Source organism: Lissotriton vulgaris, chromosome 8, assembly GCF_964263255.1.
Source record: "Lissotriton vulgaris chromosome 8, aLisVul1.2, whole genome shotgun sequence".
Taxonomy (NCBI): Eukaryota; Metazoa; Chordata; class Amphibia; order Caudata; family Salamandridae; genus Lissotriton; species Lissotriton vulgaris.
Genome location: NC_141696.1, coordinates 1,502,829,582 through 1,502,855,736, shown reverse-complemented (window position 1 = coordinate 1,502,855,736; position 26,155 = coordinate 1,502,829,582). Strand labels below are relative to the sequence as shown.

The 26,155-nt window shown below is 46.7% G+C and overlaps 1 protein-coding gene across 2 annotated transcripts in view; it reads right to left on the bottom strand.

The window, feature by feature from the left end:
* Nucleotides 1-26,155, bottom strand: part of TIGIT (T cell immunoreceptor with Ig and ITIM domains) — a 322,385-nt gene that overhangs the window by 80,570 nt on the left and 215,660 nt on the right. For both annotated transcript variants that reach the window (XM_086933538.1, XM_086933537.1), the window contains one exon: nt 3,939-4,036. In XM_086933538.1, the coding sequence (XP_086789664.1) occupies nt 3,939-4,036 (98 nt within the window). The remainder of the gene's footprint in view (nt 1-3,938; nt 4,037-26,155) is intronic.

Genomic DNA, 26,155 nt, shown 5'->3' with positions numbered 1-26,155 from the left:
GGAAGGGTGGTGGTTTAGAAACTCAGAACCCAATGAAACATCCAATATGAAATAGTGTATCAAGATTCAGTCACTGTTTTTACATAGAATAGAGGAACTGCTTTACCCGTGACACCCAAAGCAAAATTATACATAGGGCAGTAAAGTCAAGTACACAGTTATCAGGATAAAAATCAAATTCGACTGGTAGACAGACTAGGTTGCTCCACTAGATTGGTTATCGAGTGGTTGCACAATGCAAATCAGGAAAGCTGGCCTGCTGTGGCTGGTTAGTGGGTAATGCTTGTGTGTGTGGTTAGAACATCCTCCGATCTCCAAACTCCAACGACACCCAACTAATCCTCTTCCTGACAGACAGGACAGCCACTACCAGAGCCAACTGCACCAGCTGCCTGACGATGGTATCAGAATGGAGTATCAACTGCTTGAAGCTAAACTCCAATAAGACGGAAGTACTGGTCTTTAGAAACAGGACCATCTGCTGACTGACTGAGCTTGGACCAACACCCCCAACAGTGCCAGAAATCTGGGGTTCATCCTGGACGACAAGCTCGACATGACGGCACAAGTCAACACAGTGAGTGCTACCTGCTTCCACATCCTATTTATGCTACGAAAGATATTCAAGTGTCCACAGAAAACCATCACACAAGCACTCATCACAAGCAAACTAGACTACAACACCACACACTATGCTGGAATCTCCAAGCAGCTCGATTGCAGACTTCAGACCATCTAGAACGCGTCTGCAAGACTCATACTTAACCTCCCATGCTAGGCCCAAACCTCACCCCCACCTCAGAGAGCTCCACTGGCTACCCACTGATAAACACAGCCAATTCAAAATCCTCACACACATACAAACCCTTGCACAACACTGGACCAGCTTACCTGAACATCCGTATACACTTTCCCAAGCCTGGCGGACACCTATGCTCAGCCTCACTCACTTGCGCACACAAACCCCACATTCACAAAAGCTGAGCAGGGGGTCACCTGTTCTCCTACATCGCATCCAAGACATGGAACATCCTCCCATAATACATCAAAGCCTCCTCCTCTTTTCTGGAGCTCTGCAAGAAGCTAAAGACCCTGTTCTTGAATAACTCTATGGGGATAACACGCCTAAACACCTGCTCAAGCCCCTGGATACCATCATGGGGGATTAATGCTTTATACAAAACGACATAGCGTAATATACAGCCCCAAGTACCTTTCTGTCCTGATTCTGTTGGCAGGCTTGGCATACAGAAGGTGGAGGCAGCACTGCTCCATGTGATGCCTGACCCCACATGGACCGTCGATTGGGATCCTGCCAATTCTGCTCCTGCCCAGCCGATGCTGCTGCGGTCTGCCTCACCTCACTCCCTTTCCAGCATCATGGACTATAATTTGCATCATCCATTCTAATCCTGGTAGGACTCTCAAGCAATCACTGTTGGGAGTGCCTTGTCAAGGCAACACTAATGAGGTGTGGGGGGGAGCTTGCAAACATCTGGAATTACAGTGAGAATCGATAATTCGCGTCTGAGTGCCCTCGTAGTTACAAAAAAAACATTTCTGATCACGGCTGCTGTTACTGGTCCCATCGGAATTGATGCCTAAGAATTAAACATTACCCTCCCGACATCCTCACTTAGTATACCTCTAAAACTTAGACTGGTTTGCTATAAAATTGACCGGTCCAGAGTTGTGGGGGGCACCAATATATATCAAGAGATCAACAGCGTACAGGGATACCTACCTGATCTACCTGTGTCGGTGGTAACTGAACTATTTCCAACAAATCAACATGTCAGCAGAGGAGAATGGGTGTTATAGGATTCCTAAATGCTACCTCTCCTGAAAAAGGAAGAGGCATCCTTTGTTTGGCTTTGAACGACCTGATGGGAGCCACTTCTAAGACTGCCCTGTACACTGTAAAAGTAAATTACCCTTGCCTTCAAAAAAGTAACAGGCAATATAGAAGCAGACCATTATTTAGCTCCAGAAACAAATAATAAAAAAATCATCAAGTGATTTTGCTGACTTGGGTGATTTAAGTGGGATGAAAAAAGCGGTGGCCTTAACGTAAGTAACATATCTTGCAAACTTCAACAAGAGTTGTGGCCTATGTAACTCGGTGCACAGTTGAATACTTAAGAAATAAAATCATGAGCTTGACCGATTCATAAATAGAGTCTTACTAGACAAAGAGTAACACAAATCACTACTCAACAAATTGTTTATTTAACAGTTCAGACAGCATCATTATTCTGAGTCATATTCAATAAAAGATGTAATTTGGTACATTTGAAAGTAAAGGTTGATTACTAGGTTATTCAATTGGAATGAAATGATATCTTAGGCTCTGGGACACACACTGTAAACTGAAATATCCACAATGTTGCTTTGACCCCATGCAAGACCTGACAGACACTGGTCCACTTAAAGCATATACTCTCCCCTTGTTCAATAGCTTTTGGTACACTGTTAAAGAAGTGACTGAGGAACTGCATCTTGTCCCCAAACAACAATTAGTGCATGTGTGGCAATCTACCCTAAATATTAAGCAAACAGCTCTGCAGCTCCTAGACACTGAGGTGAATGCTACAGAGGATAAGATGTATCTTAGGAATATAGCTCCTTAAAACGCATGCGATTTGGTTGCATGCCATTAAAACGCGGTCGTTACGACGACTACGTTGTTACTACGCAATACCGTTACATCATTACAACGACTTGCAGTAGGGGTTGCGCTTGTCTTAGGAATAGTATTATTTACTATTCCTACTCCAGTTTGTGCAACAGCAGGGAAGGTGTTGGATTTTAAATCCAATACCAGTGCACCCCGACTGTAAGTCGCTGTAATAACTTGCGATGCAGTGGTATTGCGTAGTAACAACGCAGTCATTGTAACGACCGCGTTGTAATGCCATTGCATTGTGGAGACAGCGTTGTAAACGATGTTTCCTGTATCTTAGCTAGGGGTTGGCGGAACGAGATAAGCATCGGAATTACATGAAAACGCTGGAAGATTCCGCAGAGTTCTGCAAATGGGTGGAAATTGGCACATCGCGCTGCTTGCGCATTTTTTTAGTGGCAGGAGGTTGTTCCGTGCTGATAAATCAGCGTGAACGACACCAGAGTACTCTGCCTCTCGAGCGAATTTTACTGCAGCTCGAGTCGATTTTCTACTCAAGCGGAAGCTTTGTCACCATTACTGTCCGTGACCACCCACATTGAGAAAATATTGCTGGGTGCCCTTCTTGTGTCCAAAAATCAAGCTTGGGGATGCCAACTCTTGTTCGCCAACTTGCTGTTGGAGTACTGCGCGCAACATAAAACGCTGCCATGCAAAGGCTGACAGCATTTGGCCAGAATTCTACGTTGCATGTGCTGGCGGAGTGGAATTTATCCCTCACCCTAATCATAGCACCGTAAGGCAGCTCTCTATTTATTCAGTGCCATAGTTAAGTGCAGACTGCCCAAAACTGATTTGTTAAATAGTCGGTGGCTGATTCCTTTCAAATGGCATTGTCGATGGTAGAGCAGGGTATTAATTACTTCCACTCCTCCATATGGAGGGTTGTTAGTAGCTGTGGGACATATGTTGGATGCTAATCTGTGACTTGAAAGGTTAAGGTCACCCTTCATCTGGTTGTAGAACCCTTTAATGGATAATGTGAGTTCCTTCTGCACTGTCTGCGGATCACACAGTGCACCAATATCCCCATGTAGAGGATCTCCTGGACTAAGATTGGCCTGGTCCTAAGTAACATATATGTAATCCTTAGGATTTCAGCATATTTATAGTACGATACATTGCTGAAAATCTAGTACCAAGAGATAAGCAAGTTCCACCTAAGAGCAAAGGGCCAGGTCAACTAAACGTGTTTGCATTGCCAAACACTCTTGACAGTTTCTGGCAACTCTACATTTCAAGAAAACCTGTTTACCTTTGAAAAGAGGATCCCAGCTGCGACAAGACCAAAGACCAGCACAGCTCCCAAAGACAGGCCAAGGGTCACCGACCTTTGGGTACTTGATTGGCTTTCTGTAGGGGAAAAGTACAGAGGGAACACATTACGACACAGCAAAAAAGGTATAACAAAATCTAAAAATAAATGCATGTGCAACATAGATTGCAAGTATCCAACAAGGGCAGTCAATCCCAATCAAATCTGCTGCTACAAGTCTGCTCTTGCCCCACAGCCCGCACACAGGCTCAAGCTTCGCCTTTTGGATTTCCCGCCCACTTTGTTTTTTCCAGGCCATTTATAAGTCTTCTCAGTTATGTCTCCACCAGGTCTGCTGGGAGTCAGTTCACATGAATTAAGAGGTCACCCTGCAGTTTTATACAGTGTGAAGCAGTCTATGATGGGTGTCTGGGAAGTGAAGCGAGGGTGCATTCCACCGTATTGTACATTACTCAGGGATATTGACACAATAAGTTGCTTGTTTATTGGAGAGCACTTCTTTTAAAGGTCATGGATAGACAATGCTCATAACAGTGGCATGGCCAGATGTGTTGTGAGCCATTTCGTGGCGTCTTTCAGACTTTAGCCCAGACATCAGACGCTCCTGAAAGACTCGTAAGAGGTACACCTGCAGAGTGATCCCTCAACAGGGGGAGAGGGGGCTACGGTGACACTTTTAAAAGGAAGTACAGCCTATAAATGTAAGTGAGTTCAAGGCATGGTTGTTCATTTCCTAATGTCTACCAAATAGTAGCATTTTCAAATTAAATTCTTTACAAGCAGGACAATATTCTACTTAGGTCAGTATCAAGTCCTCCCTCTCGCAGGGCCTAGTCCCCCCTAACTGGAAAGCGGCAGCGGTCAAAGGCCTACTAAAGAAACCTTCTTTAGACCCCCAGGACCTCTCCAACTACAGACCTATCTCCCTTCTCCCAGGTAACAGTAAGATCACGGAGAAGTTAGTGAACAAACAACTGTCACTATTCCTGGAGAATAACAACTTACTCGGGGACTCCCAGACAGGGTTCCGTCCAGGTCAGGGCACTGACATCGCCCTCCTGGCAGCAGTGGAGAAGGCCAGAAGCATTCTGGACACGGGAGGATCAGTGGCAGTGATCCTCCTGGACCTCAGTGCGGCCTTCGACACTGTGGATCACCTTACCCTAATCCAACGACTGGGAGAAATCGGAGTAAGGGGTACAGCCCTGAAGTGGCTAAAATCCTTTCTTGAAGGTCGCTCCTTCCAAGTCTGGGAGAACGACAGCCACTCACCCGCTATCCCCCTCCGCTGTGGTGTACCGCAGGGCTCATCCCTTAGCCCTTCGTTATTTAACGTGTACATGGCTCCGCTGGAGAAACTGGTCAGTCCATTCGGCGTATCAATCATCAACTACGCCGACGATACCCAGCTGGTGGTAACCCTCTCACATCCGCACCAATCCCCCTCTGATCTCCACAGCTGTCTCACTGAAGTCCACAGCTGGATTAACTCCTCTTCACTAAAACTGAACGGTTCCAAGACCGAGATCTTGCTGCTTGGACACAAAGGGCCCTCCCTGCCGCCACACCTCTGGCCCAACTGCTTGGGTGACCCCCCCGCACCCAAGGAAGAGGTCAAGAGCCTTGGCGTATGGATTGAAAATGACCTGAGCTTCAGAACACAGGCAAAAAAGACGGCAGGAATCTGCTTTGGACTTCTCAGGGCCTGCAGAAAGATCTTCCCCTTGCTCCCCGCGACCGCCAAGAAACTCCTGATTCAGGGCCTCATCCTGGCAAGACTTGACTACTGCAACGCAATCTATCTGGGAGCTCCCGAAGCCACCCTCAACACCTTGCAGAAAGTTCAAAACGCCGCAGCCCGCCTACTCACTGACACACCCGCCAGATCATCGGCAAAGCCAGCTCTTAAGCTTCTCCACTGGCTCCCAGTCAGAGAAAGGGTGGCCTTCAAGGCCCTCTGTCCGGCCGACAAAACCCTCCATAACAACGGCCCTCCCCTCCTCAAGGAATTCATCATCCCCTACAAAGCGGAAAGGGCCCTCCGGTCCAGCGGAGAGAACCTCATCACAGTCCCCAGAGTGAAAAAAGCCAGGTCCGGAGGCCGCCGCTTCTCGGTCCACACGGCCAAACACTGGAACAACCTCCCCCGGAGACTGAGAACTGAACCCAATCTCCTCCAGTTCAGAAAATCACTAAAGACCCTTCTCTTCCCTCACCCATAACCCCCCTCCAATGCTGAACCCCGGGAGTTTCAGGTTCTAGCGCTGGGATGCTCTAGGGTTACCACGCGCTCTACAAAACCTTTAAATAAATAAATAAATAAATGAGTCTAAGTGAAAAGACGAGGAGAATGTGTCAGGTGCAATGGTTGCTAAGTGGTGACAGTAACAAGACATAAAGCACTAAATGTACAACTTTACATATATTACACAAAATACATGTTGCATCCTTCAGCTGTTTAGAGGGGGTGACAAGAAACTGATGGGCACATTCGCATCTCTGCACGATTAGCTGAAGTTTGAGTGCAAGGAAATCTCATGAAGCCTACTCCGGGGGTCCGCGACTGCTTAGAAAATTACATCATTTCAAGAGATCAATAAAGTGTATATAAATGAAGACCCAGAATTTTAGGTTGAACATTTTCAAACATTCAAGTGCTTTGCTTTTGTATGGCAGCAACACTTTAGAATAAAGAAGGATTTACACAAGATTGTGAGGAAAAAGAGGGTGTTTTACAGAACAAGTAAAGTTAGGAGACTGCACTTTACGCCATGAATAAAGATGCCTGTCTTTCAGAATTAATGATTTGTTAATTCATGATAAATTAATGAATTGGAGACCCATTCAGAACATAGTAAAGCAGGTCAACCACCATGAATTGGTGGGTTCTAACATGGGATATATGCTCTCTGAATATATTGCTCTTGAACATACAATAGTACCCAATACTTTCCTTTGCCTAACAATTATCACTATGTCTTATGTTATCTCACTTAATTTGTTTTCAACTTGGGGATTTAAACATCATTTCTGCAATTGTATATATTTCTTGCACTGCGTCAACCTGTTCTAAGATGGCAACATTCTGAATAGAGCCTGTTATAGAGGTAAATGGTTAGTCCTAGAACAGCGAAGCAACACTGGCTTTGCATTAAAACTTTGTTTTCTTTTTTCAGCAATAGCGGCACATCTGTTTGATTATGCGTCTCATTTATGTTTTAGCATAACATGATGTTTGTCGCGAGAAACATTATTATGACTTTTGGGGACGAGATTTATTATTTTTTTGTATCCCCTGTTCACCATGTTCATGTTATTTTCTCGTAACCACCCACCGACTAATTTGTAAAATGTCTCCTTTACACTGTGCACTGTGATTAACTGTTCCAAGATGACAACATAATGTGGGGAACTTTTGAGGCACAGCTCCATGGCTAGTCCATTTTCACTTTTTATGTTTACTTGTCGAGCACACCTGTATGTATTTACGATGCTGTTTTTGACAGCCGCCCCGTGCGTGAGCAAGGCTGTCAAAGCCGAAATGCATAGCAGGGCCTGTAGAATTCTACTTCATTAATTATCTACGAATCTCATTTTGAGTGTGTGTGCACTCTGTTCCAGAGATATATATATATATATATATATATATATATATATATATATATATATATATATATATATATATATATATATATATATATATATATATATATATATATATATATATATATATATATATATATATATATATATATATATATATATATATAAAGGAAAATCCTCACCGCTATCAGAGCGGGCACAAGCAGGCGCAGACCACCTCTCCCTTAAAGTCACTTCAAATGAAGATTAAAGAAATGCCATCACACCGTGAATCGTGTTGCAGTAAGGTTTATTAGCAGCATAAACAGAGCAAGTGCTCTCCTTGACGCGTTTCGCTCAGCAGGCGGAGCTTGATCACATGACACGTCAGGAGTAAGTGATGCATATAAAGTGAGTTATAAGCCCTATCAACCTTAAAAAATGGATGAAAGGCAAAAGTGCATACAATGGCGCAGTAGCTAATCATAAAAATGAGGTTGACAGATTATATAATTCATTAAACATGTAAATATCACACATGAATGATAGCATAGTGCTCATAATTAGATCTTGTTTCACTACAAAAAAATGAATTTTTAAATGATAAACGCGAGTAATAAGGCAAAGTTCATAGCGAAATTAATGACAATTCCTTAGTAATAAAGTGCAAGTGCTTTTTGTATAAAACATGTATATATACAATAACTCGCCACAGAAACTGTATGCTAAAGTAAAGTGCAAGTGCAAAGTACATTAGAGCACATACATAGATTAAGCTTGAAATTAAGATCAAACAGAAGTAAAATGCCGATTTACTCGCTATAACCTATAATTCGCAGTTTCACTGTTGTTACAATGAATTGGTCATAACAGTAAGCTACGGGCCTAAATTACCAAAGGTGCTAGTGGTATTGTTTGCCCGTGGGGCGGCTCAGCATAGCATTCACTCCTTGCTCTAAGCGCGACTTGGTCAGCGCGCTCGTTTTTAAAACGCCCGTTTTTTATTTCTGTTTGTTTTGTTTTTCTTAGCCCTTGCTTTTAATTGGGAATTGCCCCCTTACCTGCATTGTAATAGTTCTGCACCGCTGCTTTAGCGGGTCCGGTTCTGGGCTGGAGGATTCTGCAGCGCATACTTCGTGGGCGCCATCTTGGGAAGGTCAGTGATGCTTTGGCAGCCCCATATTGAGCGTCCTCGTGGGGCGGTCTCTACCTCACCAAAAAGGCCCTTTTTAAACCTGTCCTCACAGCGTAACGGGATCGCGTAGCGGGGTCGCCCTCGCTTTGCCTGAGTCTTGCCAGAGTCCTGCCTGTCTGCGCTGGTCAGCGTCCCGGAGGCGACGGAGTGGCGGACGGGTCAGCTCTCTCTGGGTCCTCCGTAGCTGTCAGGAGGATGATTTACTATTCTTCGCTGGAACTTCGCTCCTTGCATAAGGTCTCAGGTGCCTGTTGTACTGTTTTTCCCGCTCTTTGTAGAGGTAAGAGACGATGCCCGGGCTGTGGTTGGACACCCACCTATGTTCCGGTTTTGTCACTACGGAAAGAAGAGGTTAGAACGAAACATCTCTGCCTACTTCTTAATACTAGATCTGTCTGCAAACACTCCTTGGAGATCTATGACCTCCTTGCTACAGAACAACCACTATGTTTAATGCTAACAGAAACGTGGTTGGGTGATTCATCCAATCCGGACATCTTGGCAGCTATTCCACCAGAGTATAACATCTTTCGTAAAGACAGACTGAAGGGGAGAGGGGTGGCTCTTGTTGTGAACAAGCAGGCTGCTTGCTCTATCATCCCGACTTATACCATCATTGGTTCCGAGTCTTTGGCTTTTTCTATCACTCTGGCTTCCCATCAAGCCCTTACAGGGTTGCTGGTATATAGACCCCCTGGTCCGACTGGATCTTTCTTTGAGGATCTTCATGCAGTGGTGGCAGGCCTGGCGTTGAGGGCGGAGCACTGTGTGTTGGCGGGAGATTTCAACTTCCATATGGATGAGGACGTGGATCCAGATGTGAATAAGCTATTTGACATCACAGCTCCCCTTGGTCTGGTGCCTTTTCTTTCTGGCCCCACACACGACAAGGGTCACACACTGGATCAGGTCTTTTCCACGGCCACACTTGAGGACATAGAGCTAGTCCCGGTGCTCTGGTCCGACCATAGGCTGGCCAGGTTCTGCATACGGGGCAGGGAGAAACTGTCCAACATTGAGCCTAGAACACAGGGACCTGTTTCCAGAGCTCTCCATCGTGTGACTCCTGAGATGTTAGCTCAGGCCTTTCGGGACCATCTGTGTCCCCTTTCAGGTGACCTGGAGCAGGATGTAGACTCCTTACAGCTGTGCTTACAGCTGTGGTTGACTGATAGGCTGAACGACCTTGCCCCTGTGTTGGCGTCTCGGGCTACCTCTAAGCGGGTCTCGGCTCCGTGGTTTACGGAAGCATTGCTTGCCTCCCGCCGCCAGTGTAAGGTGGCGGAGAGGGCCTGGCGTTTCCAGTATGACCTGATGGCTAAACTTGCGTACAGGACTGCAATTAAGGCCTATCATCGTGATATTCTTCGCGAAAAAAAGGATTATCTATCTAGGAGGATTGAGGCAGCCTCTAACTCCTGTAAGGAGATTTTCACTGTTGTGAGGGAGTTCATAACTCCTAGATCTAACCCTTCTCAAACTGCTCCCTCTGAGTCATGGGCCTGCGACCTCGCAAAATTTTTTACAGACAAGATCAGATTGATCCAGGATCCCTTTCAGGGAAGGCCAGTTGAAGTTCAGCCCAGCAGTGGCGATGGGATAGTTCCATCTCCCACCTCGGACCCGGCCTTGTGTGTCTTCCCGCCCATCTCCCCTGCCACTTCTCTGGCATTTTTGACTAACCTTAAATCTTGGTCACCGTTAGACCCTTGTCCAGCCCAATTTTTGGCAAGGATGGCGGAGGTGGTAAACCCGCTGGTCAACCCACTCTTGAACCGCTCCTTGAGGGAGGGGATGGTCCCACAGGCCTGGAAGCAGGCCATGGTGATCCCCCCCCCTCAAAAAAGCCGGGCTCTGACTCCGAGGTGTTGGCTAATTATAGGCCTATCTCGCATCTTCCAGCGTTAGCTAAAATTACAGAAAAGCACGTACATAGCGTGCTTTCCGCTTTTCTGCATCGAATAATTTGCTACACCCTTCACAATATGGCTTTCGACCCAATGTGAGCACTGAGACTGCGCTCTTAGAAGTGTCTGAGGCCATCAAGGAGGTTCTGGACTCTGGAGGTAGATCCATGCTTGTCATGCTCGATCTGTCGGCGGCTTTTGACACCGTCCCCCATGAGGGGCTCCTCGCCAGACTTTATAACATCGGTCTGAGGGGGACGGTGCAGCTGGTTTACATCTTTTCTAGCGGGCCGTCGACACACGGTCTGGGTCCCCCCCAGCTCCGCTGAGATGCCGCCTTTGGGAGTCGGAGTTCCGCAGGGTTCTGTGTTGAGCCCGACTCTTTTAACATCTTTATGACCCCTCTGGCGGCACTGGGGCCCAGATCGTTTCCTACGCCGATGACACCCAGCTTCTCTTCACGTGCAGGAAAGGGGAGGACTCCGATGGAGAGAGCATTTGGGACTGTCCCGGTGCGGTCTTCAATTGGTTTCGGCAGAACAGCCTTAAATGCAACTCCGACAAGTCGGAGGTGCTGTTCTTTGGCTGTACCTTAGACCCGGATTGGCAGGCATGGTGGCCGAACGATATGTTTCCTCCAGCTCAGGCATCCCAGGTGGCAAAAAACCTGGGTGTTAAGATCGATAACAATCTGACAATGAAATCTCAGATCCTGGGCCTCTCGGGCACATGTTTCGGAATCTTAAAGATGCTGCGAAAGTTCCTCCCTTTGCTCACTGAAGGGCATAGGAATATCACGGTGCAAGCTCTGATTGGCTCAAGATTAGATTATGCCAACGTTCTCTACTTGGGTCTCCCAGATTATCTTGTGCAGCGGCTTCAGGTTGTGCACAATTCGGCGGCGCGTGCCATTTTTGGCCTCCGCAGGCGAGACAGAGTGTCTGGCCTGCTACAGTCACTTCACTGGCTGCCTATCCGAAAGCGGATAGTTTTTAAGGCACTGACGCTGGCCCATAAGGCGCTCTTCGGCTCGGGAGCAAAATACCTTCAGCGCAGGCTCGCCTTTTATCGTCCAACTAGAGCTCTTCGTTCGGAGTCTCTGTCTCTTGCGGTGGTCCCCCGGGTCAGGAAGGCCCGCGTGGGGTGGCGCTCCTTTAGTGTGAGGACGCCCCAGCTTTGGAATACCTTGCCACTGGCTCATAAGCACTTCGAATCTGTTGTCCTTTAGGAAAAATTTAAAAACCTGGCTTTTTACTCTTTAGTTATGTTATTGTGTTGGTCTGAAACTCTTTCTTCTGCTATGTTTCTTTTTCCTGAGCTGCCAAAACAAAGCGCCGGGACACTCCGTTGGAGTAGCCGTGTGCTATAAAAATAAAGTATAACATAACATAACAACATAACAAAACTCCATTCCACCGGCCATCGTACCATATGCTGCGGGTGTTGCTCTCCCGAAGGTGGCTTGCAGAACCAATTTATTGACCGCAATTCTCCCGTCCTGGGAATTGCTTTAAAAAGACGAGCGCACTCTGGAGCTGTTTAACTGCTCAATACTCATCATGAAATGACTATGAGTTAGCTTGTCTTTCAAATTTGGTGCCCTTCTGAAAGTAATGTTTGGGTGATGTCCCATTATTTCAGCAATTGTTGGGGCTGATCTTAGCATCAATGTTTCTCCAGAATCCGAGATAACTTTCCACTTTGATATTAGCCTGATCAGATTCTTTTTGTTTTTCCTACTTTTTCTGTTTCTCCTCTAATGACCCATGTAATATCTGGGCTCTAGCTTTCTCCTTCACTGTCTGCAGACTCCCCATTATTGCTTTCTCAGGATATTTTCTTTGCAGAAATCGATTTGTTGCCTCCCCACTGTATCTCTCACGATAAAGTGTTATGGCATTTTATATAAAAATATAAGATTATTAACAAGTGTAAGATAATCACATGAAATTTGTCTCCAAATTGTTAATCACAGCGTTTTTAACACAAATGTCTGTCCATGCACAATGCACTTTTTACTAACACTGCTGCACTTTCAATCGATGGAGCTTTACGATGCGAAGTCTGGTGTTGAGGATGCGGTGCGCAGTCAGGGCGATGCCTTGATTTCGAGCAGCTGCAAGGCTGCAATGCGGAGTCCGTTGTCGAGGCTGCAAGCGACAAGGGAGGTGAGGGCTGGTGCCTAGCAAGTGTCGTGCACGGTGGTTCCAAAGAGGTAGCAGTGTGATGCGGGTCTTTGCGATAGGTCTGACTCACATAGCTTCGGCGATGCATCAGCTCTGCTTGGGTTTCTGTCGCACAACAGAGGTGACACATCAGTTCCTTCTGGATCCACAGAGGCTGGCACAGCACCTCAAGACCAGTTCCTGGGGTCCAGGGCTGGGGTAGCACCATTTGGCAGGGTAGACTCACAGATGGTAGAGTCTTGGTGCAGATGCAAGGTTATTGAAAGCCTGGTATGGCCCTGAGGCTTCTGATCATGAGGCCAGCCAACTAGCCCTTGGAGTCACTCTGGGTTTTGCATTCAAGAGAAGCAGACCCAGTCCTTCTTACCCAGCTCGGAGGGCAACAGGCAGCGGGTCAGCACAGCAAAGCAAGAGTTCACCAGGGTGCAGTCCAGCAGAGTCGCAGTCCTACAGCATGGCCGAGTATCCACAGGTCCAGAAGGGTAATGAAGAGTTGTTGCCTGAAGTTCAGTATTTATACCGATTTATGCCTTTGCATTGGGGAGAACCTTCTGGAGGTTTCTCTTTCAAGTCCTGAGGTGTCCTGCCTCCCCTGCCTTGGTTCCAGACTAGCTACAGGAGTATGAAGACTTTTGTGACAGACAGAACGCAGCCTATCCAGGTGTAAGTGGAGCTGTGCCCAGCACCTCCCTCCCTGCCAGTGATGGCCCACCCAGGCACACCTAAGCTCCCTATTATGTGTGGATGTCTAGGAGGAATACACAAAGCTCAACTGTCAACTACACCCAGTCATGTGACCACATAGAGACCACAGGTACCAAATTGCTCAGGCAAGAAACTGCCAATTTTCTAAAAGTGGCCTTTTCAGAATAGCATTTTCAGAACCAGGCCTCCTCTGTCGACTGTGTGGCATGGGTATGGAGACTATCAGGGCTGCATCCAAATGCTTCCGCGTACATTTTCACAAGCCGTGGCACCAGTAGAGTGTTGTATGCTTGGTAAAAGTCAGCCGGTTTCCCATCCATAGTATCTTACGCCTCCCAGGATCTCTCCCCCCCCCCTCTGTTTAGCATGAAACCGTACGCATGCAAGTAAGGACTCACATTTTTTTGCCCGTGTTACAGCGTGAGTTTTATAGAGCTCCTTATAGTAAAGTGTAAACACAGCGTGGATTTCCTGTTGCATGTAGACCATATCTGGGGGATTTGTATGTGTACTATAGGCCGGCTGTGCTCCTCCAAGTGGACAAGCAAAGACAGAAGTTGCCCTGCCATGGTGCCTTGTTAAAGTATTCTCGTCTATTTAGGAGCTTCAACTTTTGTAGGAGCTCAGCGCTGGTCTTACGCTTCTCCCACAAGCTGTCCCGTGATTGGGGCCTGCCTGAGCCTCTATCTCGAAGCGGCATTGGTCATTTTCTATGTTCACTATATTGAGAAATCCCTTAATGCCCATGGCGCACCCTATAAAACGCCCGTGCACCACCACCTTGAAAGCATCAACATTGCTTTGGGATGTTGTCTGATCATTATTCTAGAAATAGTCGCATATGGCATCAGTTAAGGGTTCGTGAAACATGGGCTCATCCAGTAGCTCAAGCTGGAGGCACATATGTCTCCACCAATGCAGGTGCATTAGGAGTTGGTTGAAGTCCGAGTACATTCGCCCTAAGTATTTCATCTCCACCACCTGTCCCACAACCTCTGGGGAGCATAGGATCATGCCTAAACAAGTATGAAGACTGTGAATCCAAGTCCGTAAGTCTCTTGCGAGTAAGACCATTGGACAGTCTGCCAGTTGTCACCCCCTAACGTCAGTGAGGCCATCCTGCAAGAGGAGCATTGACAGCGCCGTAATAAAGCGTATCTTACTTGTATTCGGAGCAGAGATGCTGCCTATCACCACCTGCAGTCCTTCCAGTAAACCAGGGAGAATGACATAGCATCCCTCTCTGTCTATCTTGTCCTCGGTGACCACAAATGGTACCCTCGGTCTTACCCACACCATGGCACCTGTGGAGAATGCAGAGTAAGAAGTTGCAAAGATTTGACCTAGCCACTTGCGTTGCAAGGGATTAATTTGATCTGCTGGTATGTGAGTCTCCTGCAAACATGCTATGTCAGTGCCCCTGACCTTCAGATGTTCAAAGATTTTGTAACATTTGGCCATGGAGCCCATCCCAATGGTATTACAGGTGAGAAAGTTATATCTAGTAATTTGGGTCTGTATTGTATATGAAAGTCACAGGTGCCAGCCAGCGTCGCCTTCCTGCTCGGCAGGCGCCCTACCGCCCCCTGAACTTGCAGGCGCCCTACCACCCCCTGAACTTGCAAGTAATTCCACCACTCACCCCTCCCTCCTTGAGTTCCCCATGAGAAAGCAACCCAATCCATCTCGAACAAACTCAGTTACATAAATAGCAATAAATCCCAACTCCCCTTTCCCCAGGCCGGTTTGGCACTGGCCAACCAGTCAAACCATCGCAAAACATACATGCAATAGATTTCAAAACTCCAATATCAGTCTGAGGATCGGGGTTTCTTGTTGGGAGTTGTTGGTCTCTAAGGCTGCCCCAGCTTCAATCCCTTGTGAAGGTAACAACCAGCCAGATGTCTCACAAGTCTCAGAAGGGCAAACTGGGTCAAGAGAGATGAATTCAGCATCTGCTGTCTTCACCACTGTCCACCAGCATGGTCCGTTATTGTTGATCTTTGCAGTCCTGCCCAAAAGGAGTCCTTGTGGTGTTAAGAGTTAATCTAGTGTCTGTGGAGTAATACACAGTCCTTCACTCAGTGATCCTGGTGTACTCTCTGTGCCAGCCGAGCCAGGTGACATATCTATCCTAGGGTCACCATCTATTCTTCTCCACTAGGCGTTGAAGGCAGATGCCACATCAATAGCCACCATTCTCCCCAGGTCAATATGGGTCTCAGTATGTCAGTCGATCTTCTGGTTCTAGATTTTTGTCGCTGCTTGTGTTTGGGTAGCGGTGGTCTGGCTCACTGTTCAGCATCTGTCCCTGCTTTTTACTTTTCCAGCCAATCCCAAGCGGCCTTGGTATCCTTAAAGTGCCAGGTTCCCCCCACAAGCATGACTTTCAGGCAGGCTTCATAAAAGGTTCCTATTTCTCAGAACTCTTTCATAATTGCCATGCATATTGTCTGCTTCCTCTGGACTGCCATTTTATAGTCTGGGAGTATGGCTACTTTGGCCCGGTGGACATCTATAAGGCTGTGTGCGTACCCTTTGTAATACTAAGTTTCTATCCCTATAATGAAGTAGCCATGCCACCACAGGCATGAGCAGTGCTCCAGGCGGTATGCAGGCTCCATGTACGCTTTTTCTACTGCAAGGCAGTGCGAGAATCCCTGCAGTGTCACTTCTTTCGCCAGGCATTGCTCTAGATGGGAAACCAAGTCTGCTCCCTCTGTCTCATCCATGAGGCCCATGATGCTGCTGTTATTGCTCCAACTGTGCCACTCTGCATCTTCTGCTCTTTGGTCCAATGACTCCACACATCTGGTGAGATGGTAGATTTGACCTTGGAGCTCCTTCAGCTACAGGCTGACCTCTTTGAGAGTGGCAGTGCTTTGTTTGACCCTGTTCGTCACTTTTCGGTGGTCATCTGAGGCTGTTCAAGTCCATGGCCACCTTATTGATTTTGACCTCCAATACCCGCCTAGAGGCATTGAAAGCACTGAGTTCCTAGTACAATTTAACAGCAGGACCCGGGACCGCATGGGTGTTCTACCCTGCAGGTCCTCCTGCAGCAACAAGACTCCCCTGTTCTTGACGTCGGGTTGCTGGAGTGTCCTTTACAAAGCTGGTCCTCCCCATCCCAACGAAAATTGCCACAAACAAGGGGGAGGTTCTCCCCAGTTCAGTGACACCAGGCCCAGTCTTCCCGGGTGGAGAGGGGTTTGTCTCCTCCCTCTGTGTCCCTGTCTTGGTTGCATTGGTTCACTGGATAAGTTTGGAGAGGCAGGTCCTGGCAGAAGCTGAACAGGACAAGCCCTTCTTCCAAGGAGACACCCACAACAATGCTACTCCTGATGAAAGCCTGTCACCTGCTGAGCTATGCTGTGTTCCACATAGGACCCCCCCAGTGGATGCCAAGTGCCGCCACCATTCATGCGCCTGTACTGTGCTTCTTCAGAGTCTCAATAGCACTTATAGTGGTATCTGCACCACTGATGAAGTTCCCACGGCCTTGCCTGCAGGCTGTGATAAGGTGTGCCCGATCGGCTACCTGTGTCTGTGTGGCCTCTCCCGCCTCCATGCTTCGGTCATAACTGGTTTCCTCCAATCGCCGCAGCATCCCATTTGTTTTCTAGCTTGCGTGGCAGGTGGCGCCTTTCAGTCCGGATCCTGCAAGGCAGCCCTTTCCACAGCCGCCCTCACCATCCAGGTCTTACGCTCACTTTCTCGCTGGGCCTCCCCCAGCAGTCAGCTCCGCTTCTCTGTGCCTCTGCGGTGGGGGTGGGATGCACAAGTAACATCATACTGAGCCCTGATTAGCAGGCAGCCCTGCACACAGTGCTGTCTTGGTCAAGTCTGCCACTGCATCACCGGTCTGTCGCTTTCCGTCTTGGCCCTCACCTCTGCCAGCAGAAATCCTGAAGGATCTGCCAATATTCAACTCCCAAAAATGTTGCATATGTATTTTATAGCCCCTCTGAAGCATCAGGATAGCCTGGGTTTGCAGGCGACACCACAGCTATTACAGGTATACACCCATCTTGTAGCTCGGCCCGCCATGCCCTCTACGACTGAAGTATGTCAAAGTAATTGTCTGCCTGTTCTGTAAATGGGTGGAAACGTTTCCCACCAGGAGAGCAGATAGCCTCAGAGTTGCCAAAATTGTTGATGAGAGAGTTGATTCCCAGATTTGGACTCCTGACATCTATTGAGACTGATCGTGGTGGACATACAAAAAAATCAGAACAGCTTTTGAGATCAAGCAGAGATTTCATTGTAACTATCGACCACAATACTCAGGTTTAGTGGAGCGTACCAATGGCACTGATAAGAATAAACTGGCAAACGTTAGTGCTTCTACTGGTCTGAAGTGGCCTGATGCTCTTCCCCTTGTTCTGATGACGATGAGAAATACTCCTGACAGGAAGGCAGGCTTGTCTCCCCATGAGGGGGTGATGGGCATAGTAATGGGACTCAGACACGTATCTTCAACTGCACTAGTTTCAATAACTGATGACATCTTTCTGGCTTACTGCAAAGGTCTAGCTGATGTGGTAAAATCTGTTTCAGATTAGGTTAAGGTGACAGCAGAAGTTTACCAAAATACACCCTGTCACGGATAATTGAACATGGGAGATTGAATGTTTATATGAAAGCATGTTCACAAGGGCTGCCCCGATGAGTGGTAGAGAGGGCCCTTCCAAATAATTTTAACGGAAAATAGTGATGTCAAGTATGCTGGAATGCCTCAGTGGATCCACACTGCTCACACAAACAAAGTAAGAGTAGTTGAAGCAGTGGATGAGTGAAAATGATCAAAATATACAGTCTGTTGATCAAGCTCAAAGCCAAATCCAAGTTTTCGGTGTGAATCCAGAGTCGGGTGAAGATTTTGAAAAACTGGCAAAGATAAAGTGAAAAATCAAAAGCAAAAGTTTCAGGTAAGTGAAAATACAGATGAAGAACCTGAAACTCCTGAAGCTCAAATAAAGAGTGAGTAGAGTGAGAGCTGTTATAATCCAGAGAGCAAATGATGAATGGAGGCAGGAAGAAGAAGTATCTGATCAAAGTAGTGACAAGTTGCTGTTGATAATCAAAGAGAAAAAGACCTGTCTTGGAAGGAAGATATTTACTGTGGAAAAAGCAGACAAATGTGAATTTGATCATGCTGCAAGTTCAAGCCAGAGCCAAAGACTAGAAGAAGGCAAAAATCGAAAGACTGTTATTGAAAATATTGAAAAAAAGAAAGCTGAAGACATTCCTAGAAAGAGAACTTGCATATAGAAGAATTGTGAACCAGAAACAGATTTTGAGAGAAGATGAATTTAGAAACTAATGAGATTGAATCACCAGCAGCAGCTAAAAGATCAATCAAAAGCAAAGTTACAAATCTAAAATAATTCTTGCCAGAATGGGTGTATTTAGCTAAAGTATCACAAGAATACACAGATGAAATTGAGGAGAATTATTTCCGAATTAACAAGTGCCATAATAGTTTTGGGAGTAGTTCAGATCTAGAGACTGATGCTGAAGAAGAGACACCTTATAAACCAAGCTAAAGACTTTGAAATGTTGAGTTCTGGTGAGAAATATGAAAAGAATCAGAGCGATTTTTGCCAAGGACTAAAATAACTGAAATGATAGTTGTGATTTAGTATACCTGTGAAAGAATTGTTTATACTTTTTTGGACGTATATTTTACAAAGACTGAGCACCTGATACTGATTTTCATTTTAAGATATTGTTTTAATGAAATAAGAAGAAAAGTGCTATTTTAAAGAAAATGTTGATTAATTAATATTAATTCCACCAAGGTATTTTTTCTGGACTCTAACCAGAAGATACGGAACAGCAAATGCTATGAAATTGCAGGGATGGTGGGGCGTATTACCAACAACTAGCGATAATTATCGATATGTTGGTTTAGCGGCGATATTTTTATCGCAGAGCTGCGGCGATTTTTATCGCTTAGGAGCCTTGCTATTATCAAGGTTCATCTCCTAAGCGATAAAAACGGCCGAAATGCATGAATATCGCTGTAAAGTCAGCGATATTCATGCATTACCGAGCAAATGCTCTTAGCCATGTTATCCACCTACCATTGGATAACATGGCTAAGAACTGCTCAGGGCAGGTGTTAACTTTTGGAGATATTCGCGCTTTGCGCGAATATCTCCAAAAGTTGGTGTTTGGAGTTAGCGATGTTAGCAACTGTTTCCAGTCGCTAACATCTTGGCACGCCCACTTTGCATGTCATTAGTGATAAATATCACTGACATGCAAAGCGGGGCCCAAAATGGTCGCTATCTCCTACTAGCTGTCGCTAACTGGTGTTAGCGACAGCTAGGTAATAGGGAGATAATTTTATCTTTGCTTTCTTGGCTTTTAAAGCCAAAAAAGCGGAGATAAACCCCCTTGATAATATGCCCCGGTGTTATTAATTAAAACACTACTAGTATTAGTTGGCCTGTTGGTATTGCCGTAAATTAGCAGCAATGGGTTAGCGTTAGCAGAAGCCATTTTGTCTTTCTGGCAGCCATTTTGTCTGCCATGTGCTGCCATGTGCTCACCATGTGCTTTGTCCTACTTTCCTGTTAGCTGCGCCTGAAGTCTGCCCAGTAACAGGATATTTTTAGCCTCCTCCACTTTAACGCATGCTCAGAAATGCCCGGTAGGGTCTGCAGCTGTTACTGATTAGTTTCACATAGGAATGTGTTGACTACATTCTGAAAACTGTTAGCTCCTCCCACTTGGTTGAACAAAGAGAACTTGTATGTGTATATTAGCCATTTTTTGTGTGCTTGCATGAGCCAGGACTGCCCCTTGCATTTATGCTTACTATGTTATTCTAAAACATATAAAAAGCCCCAGGTTTCTGTATTCTGCAGACTGCCTCATTCAGTTGCCACGGTTTCTGTGTGACGCAGCCTCAACTCATGTGAGTTTAATAAATGTTTCTTTGATATTTCAGCTTCTGTGTCAACTTTTGTTATCAGCAAGACCCCTGAGAAGGAGTGTTGATTTTCTCAGTATTCTTACTGACTACTAAGGGTAATGTTTCAGATCGGGTAAATAGTGATGTTGGAATAAGAACTAAGCAATAATAAATCAAGAAAGAGGAAAAGATTCATGGAAATGGATGACTACAGGGACTGAATGTATCAACAATTAAAGCCAAGGAAAAGAATGTTTAATTGCCAAAGAAGATGAAGATTTAATGTAACTAATCAGAGATTCATAAAATTTGATTATGGGTTTTAGTGATTGTTTAAAAATAATCAGAAGGAGAAGGTTGCTGTTGGAAATGGGATCTCACCAATACAATTTACACAGTGAGCATATGAAGTCCTAAAGCAAACAAAAACAAGTCAGAGAAAATAGGAGAAAGAAGGCAAAATGGCTGAGGATAACCCTGCAAAAAGGGCCAGGTCTAACAGTTGTCAATGCTTTTTCTCAACTGCAATTTTGGGTGACAAATTAGGTGTGAGAATTAATAATTGAAATGATGCATGTAGTTGTAACCTGTGATTTAATGATGTTGCACTTTAGACATTTTGATTGTTTTGCTTAGAAGTGTAAATAAAAGAGTGGTTTAGTCCTGCCACATTTTCATATTAAAACTTTAATTTAAAATGGATGCAGTTTTTGGTGCTTGGTTGATCTTGCTTCTGTTACTCCCCTCTCATCCATTATCCTGCTGCAAGTCATCTCTCCCCACAGTTTCCGAGGCGCACAGAATGTTATAACCTAAAAGGGGGCAATAACATTAGGAAGTATGTATTGTGAGTTAAGCTTGTCATTGTGTACCTAATGTATCATTTTGGTGGATTTCCATTTGAAGTTCAGATGCAGGCGTGCAGAAGAACACAATTCTATGAGCTATTGTTTGAGAAATGTTTCATAATATGTTGTATATCTCGGGAGAGCTGAGGAAGCAAGTGGAAAATTCCTCTGACCTTAAGAGATGGGTATTTGCTAAGAAACATTAATACTTGCATAGTTTTTGATTTACCCATGCGAACCTAACCATGATCATACCACTCTGAGTTTGCAGGTATAATAATTATTATGCATAAATTGTATAAAATAAAAACCCCTAGTTTGGAGGGTTTGTGGCCAACTTTCCATTTTCCTCCAGAGACTCTGTCCGATTATTTTTAGCCTTCTCTTTCTTTTCTTAGGAAGCTATCAGTACTCTTTATGAGTTGGACACTTAGAATTTTACTAGTGTTATACTTAGCTTTGGTGACTTCCCTGCTACTCAGCTGGTGTGGCTCTTGGAATGCCTGATGACATAATAGAATCCTGGGTGCCTGGCTTGTGTGGAGTGGTAGCTGATGGCAGGCAGGCTGAGTGGCAGGGAGGCCGCTCCAGGTGGGGTATTTGTTATCATCTTAATTTATTTACTTGAACCTGAACTTGGAACTAAGATTTATTAAATCCAGCGTGTGATATATATACCTGGCTCAAGGACTTCATTATTTACAACATTTTTGGCGACCTTGCCGAGAATTAAAAGAACCTACTTGTGAAGGAAAAAGTCTGGGTCTATGATATTTTATAGAATCTACGCTTTGAGGAACTAAGAAGATAAAGAATTTAATAAAAGACTGTGTACCGTGGAAACACCCTGGTATGCCCCACTGGTGTCCTATACAATTCGGACAGCCTGAAGAATGGACGTTTGAAAGTTATCTGCTCTGATCATAAGTCTCATGAGTTAAGACTGCGCCTGTCTTGGGAGCAAAGACCTGCATATATCCTGTGTGAACACTGCAGTCTCTGACTTCGAGTTTGGAAGCACATAGTCCCAGGCTGATCAGGAGCCCTGTGGAGTCACAAGCAGACTGTAAAGGAGCAGCGCTTCTGAGGGCATCTGTCACAATACAGAGTGGAGCAGCGCTGGTAATCAGGCACAGTTTACCTCTCAATATGCTAGTGAGGAGCAGTTGAGGGGGTGTCGGGCTGTTAATCCTGCTAAATGAGACGGAGATGTGCTGCAGGGAGAAAGAACTGTGTAATATATAAAATGTTTGTGGAAGGCAGTTTGTGCAGTGTGAGAGGGCTCTGGAGGACGTCTGGCCATGAGGTGTGCCCTCCGAGACTGTACATTTGGAAATTGAGGTCATTGCGGGGACATGGGTGTGACCTATGGCATTGGAGGAAAGTCAGTAACTGTGAGTACTTCTGTAGTGAGCGCTCTAGTGTTGCACGTCACGTAGGCTACGTGACGTGCGGTCGGCCATGTTGGCTGCGCGCGCAGCGAGGCGAAAAGCGCGAGAGCCGGCCCAAGCGCAGGACGTGCTCGGCGCTCCTTGGGAGGAATTAGATAATAAACAGCACAACAGAATACAGGCTCCAGTGTATTATTGGAGGAGAGAACGAATACCACAGTGGCGACGAGGGTGGGATAGCAGACCCCCCACCCCCCCATCATAACGCTGGAAAAAAAACCAAAAAAAAAAACAACAGCAGTGCCTACAGAACCGGACAGAACCACTAAGCAAATCGTCCAGAAAGACAAGGAGTTGAACAATCGACATCACCCCAAATCAACTAACCCAAGGAGCGTGGCAGAGCCGACTAGAACGCGGAGGAGCGAGCAGTCAATCCGCAGTGAGTAAACTGCCTGGAACCGCGGCAGGAAGCGCGCCAAAAGCGGGCCACGTCCCACGGCCCAAGGGGAACCGCGCTGGATACCTCACCCAAGCGGGAAGGGGCTGAAAGGGACAGTCCCCGACCCCAAGTGAACGGGGAAGAGCAGGACAACACGCCAGGAAGCCCGGGAGGTCTAGGAAGTGTGCAACCAACAGCCAAGAGCGAGAAGATGAGTGCGCAGGCAGGATTCGCGATGGCGCCAGTTCAGTTCCTTCCCAGGCCTGGGGAACCACTCATGAAATGGGAGGACTGGAAGGAATACATAGACAATTTCATAGAAGTCCTAGAAGACGAAAGCGTAGAAAAGTTCAAACCTCCGAGAAAAAAACGCATCTTGCTACTGAACCTGGGCCCAGAGGGCCTGAGGATCTACAAAAGCCTAGTTCCGAAAAAGAGAGAGGCCACAGACGATGATGTGTACGCCCACGCAATGGAAGACCTGGACGAATATTTCAAACCATCGGTATGTGTTTCAGTGGACAGGTTCAACTTGCAACAAAGGAAGCAACAGCCAGGAGAGACGGTGGAGGAATACGTGGCGGCACTGAGGAAGCTGGCATCCTCGTGCAGGTACGCCAACTGGGAAAATGAGTTTATAAAAGACCAAGTAGTGATGCACACCACGTGCACGACTTTGCAGGACAAGTTATGGGCTAGCGGCGACACCACGCTTAAAGATGTGCTAGTCATCGTCAAAAGGGCCGAACTAGCGCGCCGATGTGCAGCGGCAACAAGAAAAGAAACAGCGCCCAGCATCGTGGTGAACAAGGTGGACAATGAAGAACACCGCAGAGACCACCAGAACAGAAGGTCGTCGGAGAAGGGTCCGGGCAGATGGCAGGGTAACCCTGGCCCCCCTGGTAAGCCGGCGGGAAGTAACAAAAAGCCATGTTACCGGTGCGGAAGCTGGTCACACGAGGCGCACGACAGGAAGTGCCCCGCATTTCGTGCCAAATGTATGTTTTGCGGAATAGTCGGCCATTATGAGAAGGTATGTCGGAAGAAAGCCTCCAAGGGTACCGTGAAGTACGTCGGCCATGAAGACGAAGAACAGGAAGAAGGGGCCGAGGAGGAGGTAGTGACAGTACTCTGCATCTATGAGGAAGTTCTGAGTGTGGAAGGCCAGGTTCTGGGGGTCGACGGGGTAAGGACGATGAAGCCAGTCCTGGAAATGGCGATAGGAGGCGTTGCAATTCAAGTGGTGGCAGACACCGGATCACCCTACACTATCGTCCAGAGAGCGGTATGGGAGGAGAAGTTCGCACCACAGCTGGGCCCCGAGCTCGAGAAACTGGACATCCGCCCGGTCACTTACAATGGGGACCGCATACCAATGGCTGGATACAGACGGTTAAACTTTGAATTCAGAGGACGATCCGCCCATTGCAAACTCTACGTGTCCGAGAAAGGCCCCTCAGTCCTAGGTTGGCTCGACCAAGGTGATTTAGGCATCAAATTGGACCCGGGTGGCAAAGTACAAATACTGCTGACAGAACAGGAGGCTGGGCCAAACCTCGATAAATGGATAAAGGACTTTCCAACCGTCTTCGGGGGCACGGTGGGTAAACTGGATAAATTTGTGCACAAGATTATCCTCAAGGAGGGTGCAGTACCAGTGGCCCACAAAGTGAGGAACATTCCGTTGGCGGTGAGGGACGAGGTGAAGAGCGAGCTACAGGAGTTGGAGAAGAAAGGGATCATCGAGCCCATCACGTGCGCCGAATGGCTGGCGCCACTGGTGGTAGTCAAGAAACCCAGTGCAAAAGGTCCCACTGTGCGTCGACCTGCGCGAACTGAACAAGAACATTGTGGTAGAGAGATTCCCCTTACCCAGAATAGAGGAGATGTTGGCCAGCACTAGGGGTTTCAGGTGGTATTCCACCATAGACTTAACTTCCGCCTATCACCAGATCGCTCTGCACCCGGAGAGTCGCAGATTGACCTCGTTCATTACCCCATTTGGGTGCTATCAATTCCGCCGCATGCCATTCGGGCTGGCCTCGGCAGCAGCAGTTTTCCAAAAACTTATTGACCAATTGTTCAAGGACACGCCTGGCGTCCAATACTTCCAGGACGACATACTGGTGATGGGACGAGACAGACCTGACCACGACAAGAAACTGGGTGAAGTACTAGGAATCCTGGAAAGGAAGGGCCTCACGGCAGAATGGACCAAGTGCCGGATTGGAATGGAGAAGGTGACCTACCTAGGGCATGAAATCGGGGTGCGAGGAGTAACCCCAAAGGCAGAAAACGTGAAGGCGATCTGTGAAGCGCCCCCGCCATCCAACAAGGAAGAAGTTAGATCGTTCCTCGGAATGGCAGAGTACTACGGGAAGTTTGTGCAGCACTTCGCCTCCAAGACCCACCACATGAGGTTACTGACGAGAGAAAACACTGAATTTCGCTGGTCGAAGGAAGCTCAGGAAGAATTTGACATTGTGAAAAAGGAAGTGGCAGGAGCTGTTCCGTTGCAAGGGTATGACCCCCAGGGAAGCACAGTATTAACAACCGATGCCAGCGACAAGGGACTAGGAGCAGTCCTCATGCAAGACCGAGGCCAAGGAAGATTGGAGACGCTAAGCTTCGCGTCCCGCACCCTGAGTGACACCGAAAAGAAGTACAGTGTGATCGAAAAGGAAATACTTGCTGTAGTTTGGGCCACGTCGAGGTTCAGGCAGTTCTTATGGGGTACAAGATTCCGATTGAGAACGGACCACAAGCCCCTGCTGAAAGTACTTACGTCGAGCGGCCATGCCGACGCAACACCAAGGATCTCAAAGATGTCGCTAAAACTGTTGGAGTTTAGATACGACGTGGAGCACATCCCAGGGAACAAGAACAGAGTGGCAGACTACTGAAGCAGGGCAACCCCTTGTTGTAAAGACTACTGAAGCAGGGCAGCAGCCATGGAGCCTAGCGTGGAAGACAAAGTGGGGACAGAAGAATGGGTGGCACTCACAGAAGACCAAG